At 40.1% G+C, this 18,407-nt stretch overlaps 1 protein-coding gene across 9 annotated transcripts in view; it reads right to left on the bottom strand.

The window, feature by feature from the left end:
• ctnnd2b (catenin (cadherin-associated protein), delta 2b) overlaps nucleotides 1-18,407 on the bottom strand; it is a 638,149-nt gene that overhangs the window by 129,653 nt on the left and 490,089 nt on the right. For all 9 annotated transcript variants that reach the window (XM_034183535.1, XM_034183537.1, XM_034183540.1 and 6 more), the window contains one exon: nucleotides 2,538-2,724. In XM_034183535.1, the coding sequence (XP_034039426.1) occupies nucleotides 2,538-2,724 (187 nt within the window). The remainder of the gene's footprint in view (nucleotides 1-2,537; nucleotides 2,725-18,407) is intronic.

Here is an 18,407-nt window from a genome sequence, read left to right as displayed (position 1 = left end):
AGAGACACTTTATACAGCTCCCCACAAACGTATTGAAAGAACAAGACCAGTTAGTTTGTTTCTGGTACAATCTGAAGACATTTGGGTTTGAAATAAAAGAAATTCTACAGTAGTAGTTCTGAATGCCATGTTTCATTTTGTGGTATTTTCAAGTAAATAAGTGGTCATGGATCAAATACAGGAACATTTGGCAAATATGACCAACATTACAAAACAGTCAGAAAAAGACGCTCAAATGACTTGCAATTCATGGAGGAAAATTGCACGTACCGGTAACGTTGGTTTGGGGGTTGATGATTTTATAAAGAATTGGAGCTCATTGAGAGATAAATTGATGCAGAAAAAGCCGCTGTTCCTGCGGAAAATTGCATTAAGATGCCCACCAATGTGACGGAGAACTTTAAAAGAGTCATGCACACATCAACGTCATTGCGTGGCCACGGAGTTATGGAGTTGTAGAAGCATAAATGAGGCTTTAGGATTTCAAGGTACCACTCCGCAGTGGACTTAGTAAAAAAGAGTGACTCGATCAAATGTAATCCTTTTAATGCACGTAATGCCTGATGTTTATTTAAGGCAGATGCTCATTTTTTTTAAGACAAAGTTTTGACCCAGCCATTAAATGAGGATGCCCCTATTCAAGGTCAGGCGTTTAGTCAAGGAAATATGGTCGTAGCATGACATGACATGAAGCACTAGTTCATTTTCAGGAATTTCAAGAATTTCATTGACGTTCCTGGGGTTACTAAAGGTTTTTTTTGTGCTTCATGTCAGGGACATGAAGCACTAATCCAACAACACTGTTCATTTGCTATCAAGCACACAAGTGTTACTGTTGAGCCCAATTTGGATATTTCTTCTCCTGTTTCCCTCAGAAAGACTGCTGTCTGTTTGACTGGTCACCCGTATGCACTTATCTATACATCTACATTGTACATGTTGTGATGTCACCAGGAAGCTACCCTAAAATCATATCATGGGTACTACGGCTGTGCAGTCCAGCATGTTACATCATCAAACCACATGCTAGATTCATGTGCAATCTCCATCTTCAGACATCGATTTGTCACAGTTGTAGCCTGTGACTTTCCAGGATGCATATCTGTCAAAGTGAGAATGGGGCTCAGTGCTTTTCTAGGTTTTTACAGCAGCTTTTTATTGGGATTTAAGGTTTCAGTCTGAATGGTATCCAGTTTGAATCAAATCATTCTGATCAGTTAATCCAAAATTATAATAAAAATGAGCACATAGATATTACATTTCTCATCATTGCACCCAGTGAGTCAAAACTTCACGTATTCTTGAGAAATGTTGATTTCTCAGAATGCAAAAGATGGAGAACCACACCCTACTTTTTCTGGGTCAAGCTCAAAACTTCTAAGTCACCCCTCTTTCATGCTTTTATTGCTCCAAAGAGTTGGAGTGGCCATTTTGACAAGTGTAGAAAAAAGATCCTTTTGCCAATTTTTACTTCACTAAGGCACACTCATGTACCCAGCACCCCCTCGCTGGCAATCTGTACCATGGAATTCAGCTGTCTAATGTTGGCTTGATCACTTTGGTAAAAAAAAAATAAATAAAAATGATAATATTCAATGAAGGATACATTTTGTGTTCTGAAATTAGGGAGGTGATGGTCCAGTGGTTAAGCATTGGGCTTGAGACCAGAGGATCCTTGGTTCAAATCCCAGCCTGACCGGAAAATCACTAAGGGCCCTTGGGCAAGGTCCTTAAGTTGCTCCCGGTGTGTGGCGAGTACCCGACATCGAGGTGAATGTGAGGCATTATTGTAAAGCGCTTTGAGCATGTGATACAGACGGAAAAGCGCTATATAAATGCAGTCCATTTGAAACAGTACGGAGAAAATGGACCAAATGCAATTTTATATTCAATTTCTGGGCTTTTTGGCCAGTTGGGGTGGGGGGAACAATGGACCCATGTGTGGCAGAAAACCTAATTGTAGTTGTTCGATTTTTGGAGAAGACATCTGAACAAGAAAATGGAGGGCATTTTTTTTTTTTTTGGTTTATCTCAAGCAGCAGCGTAGTATCTTCCATTGTCCCTTTATTAGGACAATGTCAGAGGACTTTTTGGAAGCCTCACTGCATGAAACAACTTTCAAGTATGTAATCGATCTAATATCACAATGCAAGTGTTGAGCATGTGCAGAATGTTACATCCGTAGAACACAATCTGGTTGAGTGATTACATGGTTAATAGGCACTAATATTGTATTTTATATCATATGAGATGGTTCCATACAGATTCTCAGTCATTGGGCGATGAGTGTCCTTGTAAAGATAGCCACTGACACTGACTAGCAGCATTCACATTGTGTCTTTGTAGAAATGTCTAATCAGGGACTCAAAGGACAAAACAGCATTTCATATGAATGTCTAAAAATCTTTTTCTTTTCAGTAATAAAATTATGAACTATCAATTTGACCTAAATGAAATATAATTTGAATTTTTACTGCTTGGAAGTAAGAAAGAAAGAAAGTGTGTGATTAAAGCTGCAATTCAACAAGTCCACTTACCGGAGACAGCCGGTGGCGTTACGGAGGACCTGGGAGGAGTGGAGGTGCAGCTTACGGTCCTCTTGTGTATGTGGGGAGGTGTCCCAGCCCGAGTGGGGGATGATCACAGCGTTGGTCAACACGGCCAAAGCATCTTGGATGATGGGCATCTTCAGAGCGTCACACGATGAAAGATTCCACAACACACCTGGGAAATATCACAGTGTAAAAACAAAGACAAAAAAACAGCGCATTCATTTAAAAATTCGAAACATGATATATCGTATATATATATATATATATATATATATATATATATATATATATATATATATATATATATATATATATATATATATATATATATATATATATATATATATACAGACACACACACAAGCCTATGGGGATTGTGTATGGGCTCTAGTGTTGTGTGTTGGGGGGTGTGGCTGGATGTTTTGGTGTTCTTTTCTTTTCTTTGCTCTTCAGGTGGCATGGAAACTGATTCTTCTGTGGAGAAGGTGCTGGCTGAAGAGTCCTCACCCTCATCAACATCATGTGAAGCACCTGTGACTGGTGCTCACATGCAACCTTAAAGACTTTCAGCTGAAGCAGATAATTGGATGGCGTTCTGCATTTAAGGCATGTGTGATTCAAGCAGAACTGCCGGGAACTCGACCTTGTGATGTTCGTTTGTGAGACGCTGAGGACCGCGCCTGGGTTTGACACATCGAGCCCGTGAAGCAAGGAAGGGTGAGGACACATGCTGTCAGCACACATTAAAGGTAATTAAGTGTTTGACTAATTGTTGATAGTAACTTGGTGTTTTGTTACACAGTATACTTGAATTGTAATGAGAATTGTGCAGCTTGCTTCTCACTGCTGTGGCGTGCGGATAAGTGATCCTCCACCTGTTATGAGAAGCTGCTCATTTGCATAAAGTTAAAAAGATACAGACCTGAATGTGTTGCTGATAGCGTGTGTCTTTTGAAAGTTATTGTTGTAACTGCTGACTTACCTCACCTCTTCTTTGCTTCACAGAGAGTCAGTTTGTTGTGTCCACCTGGGGAGTGTTTGGTGGTGGTAGTGGGTCCAGGAGCGCCGGGCTTTGATCCTTGCGGGCGCTGGAGAGCGTACCAACAGTCACTCCACCAGAAGGACGCTATTTTTGTTTTTACACCTTTTAAGCACAGCGGGTGAAATAAATATATTGTTTTTGGAACCGCTTTTCTGGTTATTTGTAGCGCTGGGTTCCGTCTGATGCAGGTCCGCTCCTCAACCCGCGTCGACACATAACATCTAGATTGGGTAGTGTTTGTAAAATGGCAGCTGACATTTTTCAAGGGTGGCAATAAATTAAGCAAAGTTTCTGTAATAAGTTGGAATGATGTTTTTAGAACCTTAGACCTCAAAAAGAACTCAAATCTTGTATTTCCTGTTAATTATACTTTTTAAATGCTAATTTACTGTTTTAATGTATTTGTGATTTATTTAGGCTCTTGTTCATATACACACTATTAATATTATCACCAGAATTATTATTATTATTATTTATTTTATTATTACTTCTATTTTGTCATTTGATTTTTAAAAGGACCACAAGGGAAATAAATGTTTTCACTTTCTTGTGTCATCCATGTATTTTTTATGTATTTACAATCAAGGGCGCAATTTAGAACTAGAAATTGGGGGGGGCGGATAAAGTGCGAGGCCCACAGGGCCGAAGCCCATAGGCCGGAGGTCTAGGGGCCGCATTGGGCCCCCAGAAGCCAACGGTTTCTAGATAAGCTCAGATGCATTCTGAGCATCCAGAACAGTAATTTTAATGTTATGAGAAGACCATAAAGTGGACACCACTTGACTTACACAGTTTGAAACTGTGATATAAGTACTTTATTCTGAGAAAAGCCGGCACTGATTTTATTAACATCCTGGTGTAAATAAGGTATCACCACATGTGTAGAACTCAAAAAGAATGATAGGTTGAGTTTTCATTAAAAAAAACAACTGCAATATGGTAAAATGTATTCATAAATATGAAAGAACAGGTTCTTAATAATTATTAACTATCGCATACTGTATTTTTTTCAAGATTTGTTTTTGCATAAGTTTGAAAAAACAACAGATCATAAATTTAGGATAAATTGGTCATCGTGAATTTAATTTTCGAAGTGGCACTAATGACAACACTCATACTGAACATAATTTCGCTTGAATAGACAGATTTTGGAGATCAAGCAATAATTGCAGATGGGCTTTCTGAGGTCCCAGATAGTTTTTCTGATTTCCTTTTCAACTTTCAGAATTTAGTAAATTAGCATATGGTCCATTGATACTTATGTGTAGACACTAGTCCCTAGATGCAACTATTTTTGGTTTCAAATCTTGGCAAATGCAGTCCCAGAAAATTCCGAATGTGACAAACAAGAAACAGGTGTTGTAAAAAAGTCAGTGCTGCTAAAAATACAAACTTGCAGAAATATACTATTCTGACATGGTTTTGCACATAAGACTGACATAGGTTGCAAATAAGACTGGCATAGCATGTTTCAAGTACACATATATATGTCAGAAGGTGGGGGGGCATATCATATTCTGTCCCCCCTGGTTGAAAAGGTGGGGGGGGCATGTCCCCCTATCCCCCACCAAATTGCGCCCATGTTTACAATCATATTATGTACTTACATTGAACTTCCTACATAAAATCATGGACGCACACATGCATGCACACTTTTAAGATATAGATGATTTACCGTCCCCTGCTGGATTAGTACGTGAGACCAGAATGTAAATATCAACATCCGCTCAGTGATTTTAGCTAATATCTGTAGTTTCTTTGAAAATATTACTCCTATCAACGTTCGGTTTTGGTGGCAATCATCACTGACCCAAAATACATAAACATACCAAACAGCAAATGTCAGCTCTCCTCAGTTTGCCTGTGGTTGAAATTGCACATGCACGCTTTTAGCTTTTATTTTTACACAGCCCCAAACAGATGGTGGTGGAAGACATCAAACACACTACACTTCTCACTCATGCACGCACACAGGGGCCACACAGCTATATATATATATATATATATATATATATATATATATATGGTGTGTTTGTGTGTGTGTTTGGCTGTGTAACATGAAATATACAGGACACAAGGGCACAAACACACAAACATACAATTTGGACCTTGCATTTTTAATTGGAGATGACTGTCAGATGCTGTATATCACATTTAACATTTCAGAATTATGGCCATTAGTCCCTCCATTTTTCAGAGCCCTTAAGGAGGTAGACAAACTAGTTAGCGTTGTAATTCAAGTCAAGTCATGCACTGGTGCTGTGCATCACTGCATCCACCACACCACACACTGTAGTTTGGAGGTGCAAGGCACACATGGCCTTGCACCTCCCTACTTGTCTGAAATTTTAACTTTGCGCACCTACAGTAGGACATTAAGGGCGTCTGGCCAGCTTTACTTAGATGTTCCAAGGTCAAGATATAAACACTGGGGTGATCATGCTTTCGCGGTAGCTGGCCCCAGACTGTGGAATGAGCTACCTCTTGATTTACGTACTATTCCTGACCAAGCACTTTTTAAATCTAAGTTAAAGACTTATTTATTTAAACTGGCTTTTAACACTTAGTGGGGAGGTGACGTTCTGTCTTTTATGTGTTGTTTTAAAATTTTAATTCTATATGTGTTTTATTTTTGTGAATTTGTGTTTTTAATGTTAAGCACTTTGGACACCAGTCGGTGCTGTAAAGTGCTTTATAAATAAAAAAAAAAAACTTTGCAAATGTTCTGACTGTTGGGAACACACAGCATCACTTTTACAGTTCCATCATGGGGGGGAAGGATTTTCAGACAAGAAAATAAATCAAATCTAGGCTTGAGTCTCCCATATGCCTTCTGGGACACTGTAGCTGAAGTTTCAAACCTTATTTTTAAGAAAAAAAAAATCTAAATTCCACTCCACTATGAATCTGTATAACTAGTGATGCAACAGAAAAAAAAAAAAAAAAAAAAAAATGCACCATTCACATTTTATCCTATCACAGCCACAGAAGCCTATAAAACATTCAGAACATTCAGAGTGTCTTGGTGGCTTCCCTCACTAGTCTTACACAGTCACTCAGATTTTGAGAAGCTCCTACTGCAGACAGATTTCCCATACAGTTTGTATTTCTTAATGACCACTGTAAATTAAGTTCAAAAGTATTGATTCAAACAAGAGCAATCTGAGGTTTCTGATGTCTGCCAATCACCTTCCTAAATTCCATGCTCTAGTATCTACCTGTGGTGCAAATTTGGTGAGAATCTATAGATTTTTTTTTTTTTAATATAATCCTTCAAAGCCTATATAAAGTGAATTCTTGATACAGAATCCAGATCCGGATCCGGATCACCTCCAAAACTTAATGGAGTCTTCCACAGCCTGTGGTGAAAAGCTCATCAAAATCTGTGCAGTAGTTTTGACGTAATCCTGCTCACAGACTGACAAATAAAAAAACATCTATGATTTTATTACTTCCTTGGCAGACTTAATTAACAATAATTCTTATATTTGGTTTGCCCAATCACTTATAGGCTCTGACAGTATAGGACTGTATATAAAAATGACATTTATTCCTAAATTGTTACCCAGATACTTTTCTTGAACCTTTTGAATGAAACGGGAAAGTCGACGCTACAATCACATCTTGATTGTTTCATTTCATCCCCACAGATGCAAAATTACAAAACATTGTGTTACTACCCAAATACTTATAGTCCTGACTGGGGTGAGAAAAAGGGGAAAAAAGTGGTATTCAAATGAATAAAGAACGGCTCTCCTCTGCACCACTTGATTAATTCCTCACCTGAATTTGACACACAGTGACCAGCCAAGCAGAAAAATAGAATGACTTCCAACTACTCTTCACTACTTTTGCCATATGCAACTTTCTCTCTCTCTTTCTCACCGACACGTCCAGTCCAGGATGAGAGCGAATCCTCACGTCTTGCTGCACAGTGATTCCTTGAGTGGTTTAAAATGCATAAATAAGCACAAACTACGGGAACCTTGAGGGTGCACATCACATCCTTGTTGACCTTGTTTGTAATCTGTGTACGCATGTAATTGCACGTTCATGCATTTCAAAGAACGTGTGTCCACCCCTGCTCATATCTGCACTCGTTTAGCCTTCTCCTTTATGGATGTAATTAGAGCTGCAGCACAACATCCCATCTTCACATCAGTGTGTGTTTGGAATAGGATGTGCTGTTCACCCACAGCTGAACAGGGTGTGTAATTGCTGCTTTTGTTATCTGTCTCGTGGGGTTGTATGCATTTGGTACTGTGCATACACGTTTGTGCGTATGCGCCCGGATGTCGAATCCCTCCTGATAAATCAGTCTTATTGCTGCCAGTTTGTGTGGATTGTGCAAGCGGGCATCAACTTGTGGTGATGAGGAATTTTTCTTAAATGACAAGCTTTGAGAGTAATCACGCCAAGTCGTTGGTGCTGTCATGCTGGCGAATACTTCATTCTCTGTTTCATCTTGTCCTCAAGCAGGCACAAGGTGATTTTTGTTTCTTGATAACGGACTTTCACGATAACCATGACACACTGTAGTTGTATTTGTCCTTCGCAGTATTACCATCTAAGTACCATAATGACAAGGATTATGTCTGTGCATTTTGTGTGGTCAGTGTGAAAAGATGCATCAAATATTGACACACTGACAGCATTTATAGCCGAATCATTGTTATCTGCAGTGGCACACAGTTAGTCATCACGCAGTAAGCAGCAATTAACCAGTGTTAACAACACAAACAATTACTCTCTTAATTGCTCATACCAGGTTGGACACCTTTTGCCTTCAGAACTGCCTTAAATTTTTTGTGGCAAATATTGGAAACATCACACAGACACCTTTTCAAGCAGTGTGTCCATTATCCTCTGACCTCTGACATCAATAAGACATTTTCATCCACACAACTGCCGCTCACTGGACATCTTCTCTTTGTTGGACCATTCTCTGTAAATGCTGGAGATGGTTGTGTGTGAAAACCCCAGTAGATCAGCAGTTTCTGAAATACACAGACCAGCCCTTATGGCGCCAACAACACCACCATGTTCAAAGTCACTTAAATCCCCTTTCTTCCCCATTCTGATGCTTAGTGTGAACTTCAGCTAGTCATCCTTACCATGTGTAGATGCCAAAATGTATTGAGTTGCTGCCATTTGATTGACTGATTAGCTATTTGTGTCAACAAGCGATTGAACAGGTGTACCTAATAAAGTGGCCGGTGAGTGGACAATGCTTTAGTATTTTGCAAAAACCATATAACTAACATATTTTTGCAATCACTATTTACTCATCGGTCACTCGGGAGGAGCTCAGAGTCGAGCCGCTGCTCCTCCACATCGAAAGGAGTCAGTTGAGGTGGTCGGGCATCCTTTCCGGAAATATTTTCCTGGATGCCTCGCTGGAGAAGTGTTCCGCGCACGTCCCATTGGGAGGAGGCCCCGGGGAAGACCCAGGACACGCTGGAGGGACTACATCTCTCGGCTGGCTTGGGAACGCCTTGGGGTTCCCCCGGAGGAGCTGGGGGAGGTGTGTGTGGATTGGGAGGTCTGGGTGGCTTTGCTTGAGCTGCTGCCCCCGCGACCCGACTCCGGATAAAGCAGAAGAAAATGGATGGATGGATGGACTGTTTACTCAACAGCAAAAGACTCCAGACACCACAAAATTAGCATAATAACTGCTCATGAACTGTGACTGAATATTAGAGGGGTCACATTAGGACAGCAGAGATGACGTGAGTCCACAGCACCTCTACATGTTACTTTCGCATTGCATCCCATTTCCTGATCTGTTTTCCTGAAATGTTTGGTAATTGTGTTCTGACCCTTTGCTTGTTTTCCTGGATTACTCTCTTGCTGCTTCCCTCACATACACTGTTATTGAACGGGCATGCTTCCTGTGTACAGAAATATGGCTTCTGTCCTTGACTATCCACTCCACCTGTTTCCACATGGACCACAATGTTGTACAGACTATTGTTCCAGTGTCATCAGTTGCCAATAAAAACATTTTGAACTGCACACTTGTGGTGTTCTCTGCTCTGGGGTCTCTGGTCGGTCTGTTACATCTAGTGCTTCCCAATCCTGGTCCTCTGGATGCAAAGTAATGCATGTTTTCCATTTGTCCTTGAACCAATCAGAGCAGATTAACTCAGTCAGGGTGTGTTCAGATAATCAACATCAGACTGAGGAATGGAACACACCTGACCGAGCTGACCTGCTCTGATTAGTCAAGGACCAGGATTAGGAAACACTGTCTTATGCTAAAATATGATTGTAACTTTAACTATGAGCACTGTCAACATTAAAAATTAATGTTTCTCTTGTGTTGCATTTTATTTTGATTCTAAATATCACTACATATGATATCAGGTGATTTTTAGGACTTTCTGTAATTTATTATTAAATAATGATGAATTTTTGTGGAAAGGATTGTTGTACAGAAGCTTCAGAGATCTGTCGCTGAGATAGATGATGACTGCAGTGGTTTTAAGCAGAAATGAGGTGATAATTGCTTAACGCCGTTGTGTCAGACTGACTTCCGTGTCAGAGAAGAGGGCTGTCAATCAAACCTTGCTGTCCAGAGATGACCAATCACAGCAGAGGCAGTGCCGACCTGGTTCCCTCCCCCATAGTGCCAAAACCCAACCCCCATAGTGCCATAAGTTACCTTTTCCCTCACTCCAGAAGCAGTTTTCTCAGGAGTGCAGAGATAATTTGCACGCACACAATTTATATCTACGTGTGTTAAATATAAAATATGCCCAAATGTATTTTTTACACGAGTGTGGTTTTGGCGCTGATCTGATGCCATACTCATTCACACACATGTACTCAGTCTTGCTCCTACTGACTTTCATTCTCCACCTCTCCAGGTTACACTGAACCTGCTCTCTACTCTCACTACAGATCACAATGTCATCTGCAAACATTATAGTCAATGGAGACTCCTGTCTGATCCCATCTGTTAGCGGTGAAAACAAAGATGGTCTACAATGGGGATTGAAACAAGAGAAACACAGAACATTTCCTGGAACTGTTTCAAGAAACGGTTGAATGAAGTCTGTTAACCTGTTTACCACCATTGCGAACAAGAAAGGACTCAGCTAACCCTTGGTGTAATCCCATCTTCACCTTGAATGAGTCTGTCATTTGTACTGCACATCTCACCGCTGTCACACTATCACTGTACATGTCCTGCACTACCCTTACATATGCCTTTGCCACTCCAGACTTCCTGCAATACCACAACTCTTCTCTTGGCACCTTGTCATAAACTTTCTCTAAATTCACAAACAAACAATTCTGGCCTTCTCTATACTTCTCCATCAGTATTCTCAGAGGAAACATTGCATCTGTAGTGTGCTTTCTCAACATGAAACTATATTGCTGCTCACAGATCATCTATTTTCTAAGCCTAGCTTCTACTACTCTTTCCCACCCAGCACTTCATGCTGTGGCTGGTCAGCTTTATGCCTCTGTAGTTATTACAGCTCTGCACATCACCCTTATTCTTAAAAATAGGAAGCAGCACACGTCATCTCCACTTCTCAGGCATCCTCTCACTTTCCAAAATTTTATTAAACAATTTGGTTTGACTCTGTGCTCCAACACAATGGAGTCTGAAGGTAATGTAGACTTTCAGCTTTAATACCAAAAGGTTTGATTTTATATATATATATATATATATATATATATATATATATATATATATATATATATATATATATATATAAAACCAGTTCCATGTAAATCTGTTCTGATTTCACTCTATCCATGAAAATCTTTCACTGATGAAAAGTAGAACGTCCCTTGGAAAATGTCCATTTGCTATATGAGGGGTGGGGGAAAAAAACCCTCCCTGTGTTTTTCCATGACAATTTTCTTTCTCTGGAAGACTAAATAAAAATGAAAAAGTGTTTTCAGGTTAAGAAGACTGTTGTTTTATCATTTATTAGCTTTACTGCCATGTTTCAGTATGAATCCTCCATGAAGATATGCTGCACCCTCTGGCAGACAGAAAGACATGGACTCATGTGACCTTCTCAGGCCTGTAGAATTAGTAGTGAAACAAAGATGGTCTACAATGAGGATTGAAACAAGAGAAACACAGAACATTTCCTGGAACTGTTTCAGGAAATGGTTGAATGAAGTCTGTCTGACATTCAGTTGCTGATCTATTAATGGAAACACAAAAAGCAGATGTGGATGTGCCGGTGCATACATGGACCTCAGAGGGTAAACATTTCTGCTTGAAACAGAATTCTGCTTGTAAAGGTCAAGCTTGGCATGAAACAGCACAGTCTATTCGTATTACATTTACGGAGAACAAAACAAATGCTTACATTCCAAATGTGTTTTCAGGATTCCACAAAAATAAATATTTAAATGAACAATGTTGGAAATGTGTATGACTCATAATACGTACTACTTTGGAGAGAACTGGAACCTTACACAGTTCTGCTTTGCCTCAAGTACTGTACTTCCTTCTTGCTTCAGCTGTTTAATTGCTTAACGAAATACTCAAAGTATTATTGCACAAGTAGATGGAAACATTATGTGAATGTCATCTGCTGTTAGGCAACAGAAAAAGTGTCCTGCTCCTCAATGCTATTTATACTTTGCCAAATCTGACCACAAAGCAGGCACACCACACTAAAGGATCCTATTTAAAACCCCTTCATTATGGGCACATCTTTTGGTATTTCATGAAATAAACCAATCATAAGTGTGCCAGCATCATGTGCACTGCTATCCTGAGGGCAAGCTACAGCACCTGGTTATCATCATGAAATATTCACAGAAAACATGCCAAAAGTAATGCACAAAATTTTGTACATATTCCACATATTCCTCAGCCAGCACATGGCAGATTTTCTATTTGGAAAAAAAGCGGAAATTCATCTTATACTTATTGTTAATGTTATTCTCGCTCTAACGCATTGCAAATGGGAATATGTGGGGACATGCATGAAATATGATGCTTTCCTTTTTATATCATACAAAATGAGAATACGTTGACAGCAAGCATATGCTGATGTCATAACCAGAACATATTTCACCCAGAAATAATAGCACATGACTCCGCTCTGTGCACTTGACACACATCACTTGTCATAGAAAATTATGATAGAAGCTACACCAATGTATGAAATAAATGATGTATAAAGTCATGATGTAGCTGCACGGAAAGCTCATTCTTTGTCATCTTGAGTAAAGTCAGCTGTTTGCCTGCTTCACATCTTGCTGTGTCGAAGATGACATCATCTCCCTCGGGGGGGGGGGGGGGGGGGCAGTGGATTTTATATTTGATCTGAAACACTCTGAGAACCACACAAATTGTCTCACTCATACAAACTGAGTATTAAATGAACACCGATTCACATAAACACACATGCACACAGCATGAGTGTGTGACAGATGAAGGAGGTTAATTGCCTCACCCTTACATCATGAGCGGCAGCGGCGTGCTATTTTTTCACCCTTATATGGAGGGTGGCCATGTCTCTGTTTCTGAAACCATGTCTCCTCTCTTTTCATCCCCTTTGTCATATTTCTCATTGTGTGTCAAATTTTCAACATCACCTCATGTCACTCTCTTCCCATTTGATCATTTTGTATTTATTTCCCATCTTTTGTTTCTTGTGATGCATCTCGATATTTGCTCTTGTCCTTCTGTTCGGCCCATTTCTTACAGTTTGTTTCACTGATCTCTTATTTTTGGTATGTCACACACTTTTCAATTGTCTGTGTTTGTCTGCATAGTAAAAATGTCCCCATACACATTTGTTTTGTTTTCTTTTGTTTTTTAAATGGTTGGAAATTGGTCTCATGCTCAACTTCAATAACTGCAGAGAACCCAACTCTGACAGTCAGTTGTTGAAAGGACTCAGTCGCCTACCACACACCCACTCACACAGCTGGAGATCTCTTGTCTACTTGCAGACGTGCAAGCTATATTGCTGAAAGCACCATCTTGAGCTTAAACTGACTGCATTTTCGCTTGCAAACATGCAACAATTTTCTGGCTTAGAGTAGTTCTTTCATTGTTGTGTTCAAACCAGGAGTGTTGCAACAGGACAGGCAAACTAGGCAACTGCCTCAGGCTCCATGCTGGAAGGGGACCCCCAAGAAGAATTGATTACATTAGATTACACAGTCACCAACAATGACATTTCATCAAAAACCCCTAAATTCTAATCAGCCATGAACAGCCTAGCAGACTGCAACAGCATGACTGGACACCCTCTAATGGGGCACCATGCAACAAACTTAAAGTGAAACATTTCACAATTTCAGAACAGAAACCTACTAAATGCCATGAAGGATACTTATCTTGCAGGTAGTCAAAAAGAAAGCACAAAGAAGAGGATGATGAAAAGAACAAACTTGAGTGATGAAGTGGATAGTGGAAATATCAGTGCTTCTTTGCAACCTACAGTGAGGCAAATAAGTATTTGATACACTGCTGATTTTTCAAGCTACAAAGAATGGAGGTCTGTAATTTTGTTTGAGAGACAGAATTAAAAAAAAATAATCAGAAAATCACATTTTATGATTTTTAAATAATTATTTTGCATTTAATTCCATGAAATAAGTTTTTGATCACCTACCAACCAGCACGAATTCTGGCTCTCACAGACCTGTTAGTTTTTTCTTAACAAGCCGTCCTGTTCTGCACTCTTTACCTGTATTAGTTGCACCTGTTTGAATTCGTTACCTGTATAAAAGACACCTGTCCACACACTCAATCCATCACACTCCCAACTTCTCCACCATGGGCAAGAAAGAGCTGTGTAAAGACACCAAAGACAAAATTGTAGACCGACACAAGGCTGGGATGGACTACAGGACAACAGGCAAGCAGCTTGGTGAGAAGGCAACAACTGTTGGCATAAATATTAGAAAATGGAAGAAACACAAGATGACTGCTCCATGCAAGAGCTTGCATCGTGTAGGGGGAGGCCTGCACTCACAATTCAACCTACTAAGTTTGCATAAAGCAGGCGCCATAAACTTTGTCTTCAAAAGAAAACCCATCACAGCAAGTTCTGGCATATATCTAAGCACCCAAAAGGAGGCTTTTCTGGCTTAAGCCCCTTTCACATTGGCGTATTCGTAGAGCTACGTATTGCAGCGTTGTGTTTCATTTAAATACGCTCAAAATGCGCGCATACTCAACCTTTTTCCGTGTTCGTTTCATACTTGCAGCTGCGTGTGTTCGCTTTTTAATGCGTGTACCATGCTGCCAGTTCAGTGCTCGTATTTTCTGCCTCTGTGGAAGTGCGCTCTGTTCTCTACTGCAGGTGTGGTGCGGCTCAAAAACAGTCATTTAACATTATTATTATTATTATTATTATTATTGTCTTGGTGGATCACTTTCATTGTGTACAGATGCTGCTGAGTCTGGCTGTGGTAAAGGCTGCTGTGAGTGAAGCACTGTGACTCAAACTTTTAAACCTCCGGTTGCTCCAATCAGGTCCTCTGATTTGATCAGACCTGATCAATCAGGGCGTTTGATGAGCGCACCAACATGCAGCGACGGCGCTTTTATTTTAAAGAGTCACGGCTCTTTTCAGGTTTGATCAGACCTGATCAATCAGGGCGTCTGATGAGCGCACAGCCATGCAGCGACGGCACTTTTATTTTAAAGAGTCACAGCTCTTTTCAGGTTTGATCAGACCTGATCGATCAGGGCATTTGATGAGCGCACAGACATGCAGCGACAGTGCTTTTATTTTAAAGTCACAGGTTTGATCAGACACAGAGAGAGAGAAAGCGTGACAGAGGGAGAGAGAAAGACAGAGTGAGAGTGAAGGAGAGCGCACGCGCGCAAGAGAGAGAGTGGGTGACCAACCTGCTGTTTCTGTTGTGTTTCTGGATTTCTGAGTTGAGGTTTGATTCCCTGTTTTGATCACACACAGGTGTTGCAGGCTGCGTGATCTTGTTCTCAGCTGATTCCTCTGGATTCATGCACTCAGTTTTTGGTTGTGTACAGGAGCGCAGTGTTGCACAGACTTGCATGCAGTAACGCTGTGTTGCCCAGACCTGCTTAACTGCGTTCAGCACTCTATGCTTTCTTACACCGAAGAAAAGTAAACATGTTTAATTTCTTCCGTCCTACGCGCATAGTGTTCAACATACTGCTGCGTAGGGAGAAAAAACTCCACGTAGAGCTGCTAAAAGTGGGCGTAGAGCTGCTCAACTCAGCATAGGTGATACGCTACAATTAGCAGCTCTACGAATATGCCAATGTGAAAGGGGCTTTAGCACAGGATGGCCAACTGTCATCAACCCCCACCACTAACAGGATTTAAGACTCTTTAAAGTGCATTCCTCATGGAGCTGTGAAACCCTTATCAGATCCCAAAACCAGATGTTTTTTCATCTAAAAACACAGACCACAGAAAGGCCTACTATCCCCAAAGTCCAAAATCTGTATCTTCACAGCACAATTCCAATAAGACCATACAACAGAAGGCTTACCCTCAACTTGGACATCACAACACAGATTGTCTGATTAAAATCAATGCAAGATTAACGGATTTCATGTTTTATGATGAAATCCAAAACCCAGCCTCTTCCAGTCCGTAGAACAAGAGTGACGCATGTTGGGCAACTTGGGGAAGGACATGTGCCCAACTTGTGCAATGTTATAAAGTTGTAACCACATTTTTAAAAAGTTGTACTTTGTTGTTGTAACAAGAAAAAAGAGGAAAATAAAGAAAAGAACTACTATGTGGTCATTTAACCTCACACATGGAATGTATATGTCTTATGCCTTTTCGCTCTGATCACAGATTGTAGAGCATTTATCAAATGTGCTTTTTCCAAATATAATTGTGTTGTGTGGTAGTTCTAAGGAAATTGTTTACTCGAGTTTTGCAAAACAGGACTTGCTTGGTTAAGCAGGAATTTAAGATAGCAGACATTGATTTATTATAAAACTAGACAAAGGAACGCACAGAAAACTACAGTACCCAGAATTCTTGAGGGTACAGCTTTTAACCCCTTAAAAGCATGCGCCCCTGGGGAATCGCTCTCTTCTCTTACACTAGGCTCTTCCTTGGTTCTTCTCTTCTCCTCTTCTCTTATGCATTGTCTCTTCTTTCTCTTGGGTCTCAAGACACTGCCTTAGTCATTCAAAATTTTATGACCCTTTGTCTGTCTTGCAACCCCGTGTTGCCTAAACTTATTTCTTTGTTGTGCGCGCCAAACAAGAAATTACTTTTTCATTTTTTTTCTACAAATAACTTTTTCTCCACTTTGGTCAATTTAAATGCACAGGTGCATTTGACTTCCTTTGATGATTTTTCAAATTAAAACCTTTTTCTTCTTGAACTCCATATTCATCTCGTGAACATTTTTCTTACAAAGTCAACTAGTTTGTATAGAGTTTTTTGTGATTTGATCTGGCTTCTAAAGACGATGACAAAAGACAAATTTTATTTTGGCGAATAGAAAATAAAGACACTCAAGCCTTTATTCTGATGATCCCAGATGGCAAGCGCTGCAGAGATAAAAACATCCAGGTCAGCTGAGCCGTAACAGTGAGTGAGCTACCACCACAAGTCGCAGCATAACATCTGAAAGAGCCCCTGGTAACCAACAAAACTGGGCACGGTGACCGGCAGAGTCTCTCTGCCAAGGTAGCGGAAACAGCTGCGCAGACGGATGGTTCATTGACTGAAAACAAGATGGCTCCCAGCATCTGACCTTACGGGGACCATCTGCACAGCGCATCCAAGTTAGACTGGGCTATGGTGTCAGAGATTTATGCAGAGTGACTAATTATTTCTATTCATAAACGTCATATAATAATTACTCATTGAACCTCATCATTATCAAATTGCTTACTGTGATATGTCCTGTTATTTAACTACTGACTGAGTTAAATAAATGTTTTAAACATGTGAAGTTGTCTGTGATTTTGTATGGTTTTACAGAAGGGTCGGACTTGACCTGTAGAACTTACTACTGTAAAATTCGAGACTGATTTTAATATTTCCTATTGACTGACCCTAAAATCAGTCATAGGTGGTGCCCCCATCATTCGAGGTAAAATTATCCACAAGTGATAATTTCAAAATATCCTGAAACACATATTTCCGCTACAGTCGTGTGGTAAGGATAATTCTGAGAAAGTCCAGAACTACACGGGAGGACCTGGTCAATGACCTTTAGATAGCTGGGACCACGATCACAAAGATTACATTAGTAACACACTATACTGACATGGTTTAAAATCCTGCAGGGGATGCAAGGTCCCCCTGATCAAGCCAGCACATGTCCAGTGACCATCTGGATGACCCAGAGTAGGCATGGGAGGTGGTCAAAGAAGAAACAGCAAGATGTGTAACGCTGGCAGCTGCAGTTTTCGTGATTAAAACGCCCGCCATTTTTCTCTTTTCTGCAAATATATGTACTTATGACTCCATATACATTTCTACACGCTTTACTTTTTCTTGTTCCCCCTTTTCAATATTATTATGTTTAAGTAAATATTGGAGGAGTGGGGTACAATTAGTTATACCTAGCAGCTAACATTAGCTTATCTAGCCGGCCTTAGCAATGTTCATCGTAAGTTACAAAATAGTTGGTTCCTTTGTGTTTGATAACAATCTTCTCCTGTGATGTCTTATCCTTCTTATGTCTTATTACTTTATTATATTATATATACCTTTTCTTGAGCTGCTTGGGTAGGGAGAGTTCCCATGGGATAAAAAAGCTTTTTAACCTACCATCCCTGGTTCTCAAGACCAGGCACCTAAGTGGCTCTACTCTACTCTTTTCTACTCTCCTATTTTACTCTTCCATTT

This window comes from Thalassophryne amazonica, chromosome 12 (genome assembly GCF_902500255.1).
Source record: "Thalassophryne amazonica chromosome 12, fThaAma1.1, whole genome shotgun sequence".
NCBI lineage: Eukaryota > Metazoa > Chordata > Actinopteri > Batrachoidiformes > Batrachoididae > Thalassophryne > Thalassophryne amazonica.
Note: the sequence above shows the minus strand (reverse complement) of the source record. Positions and strands in the feature narration are given on the sequence as shown.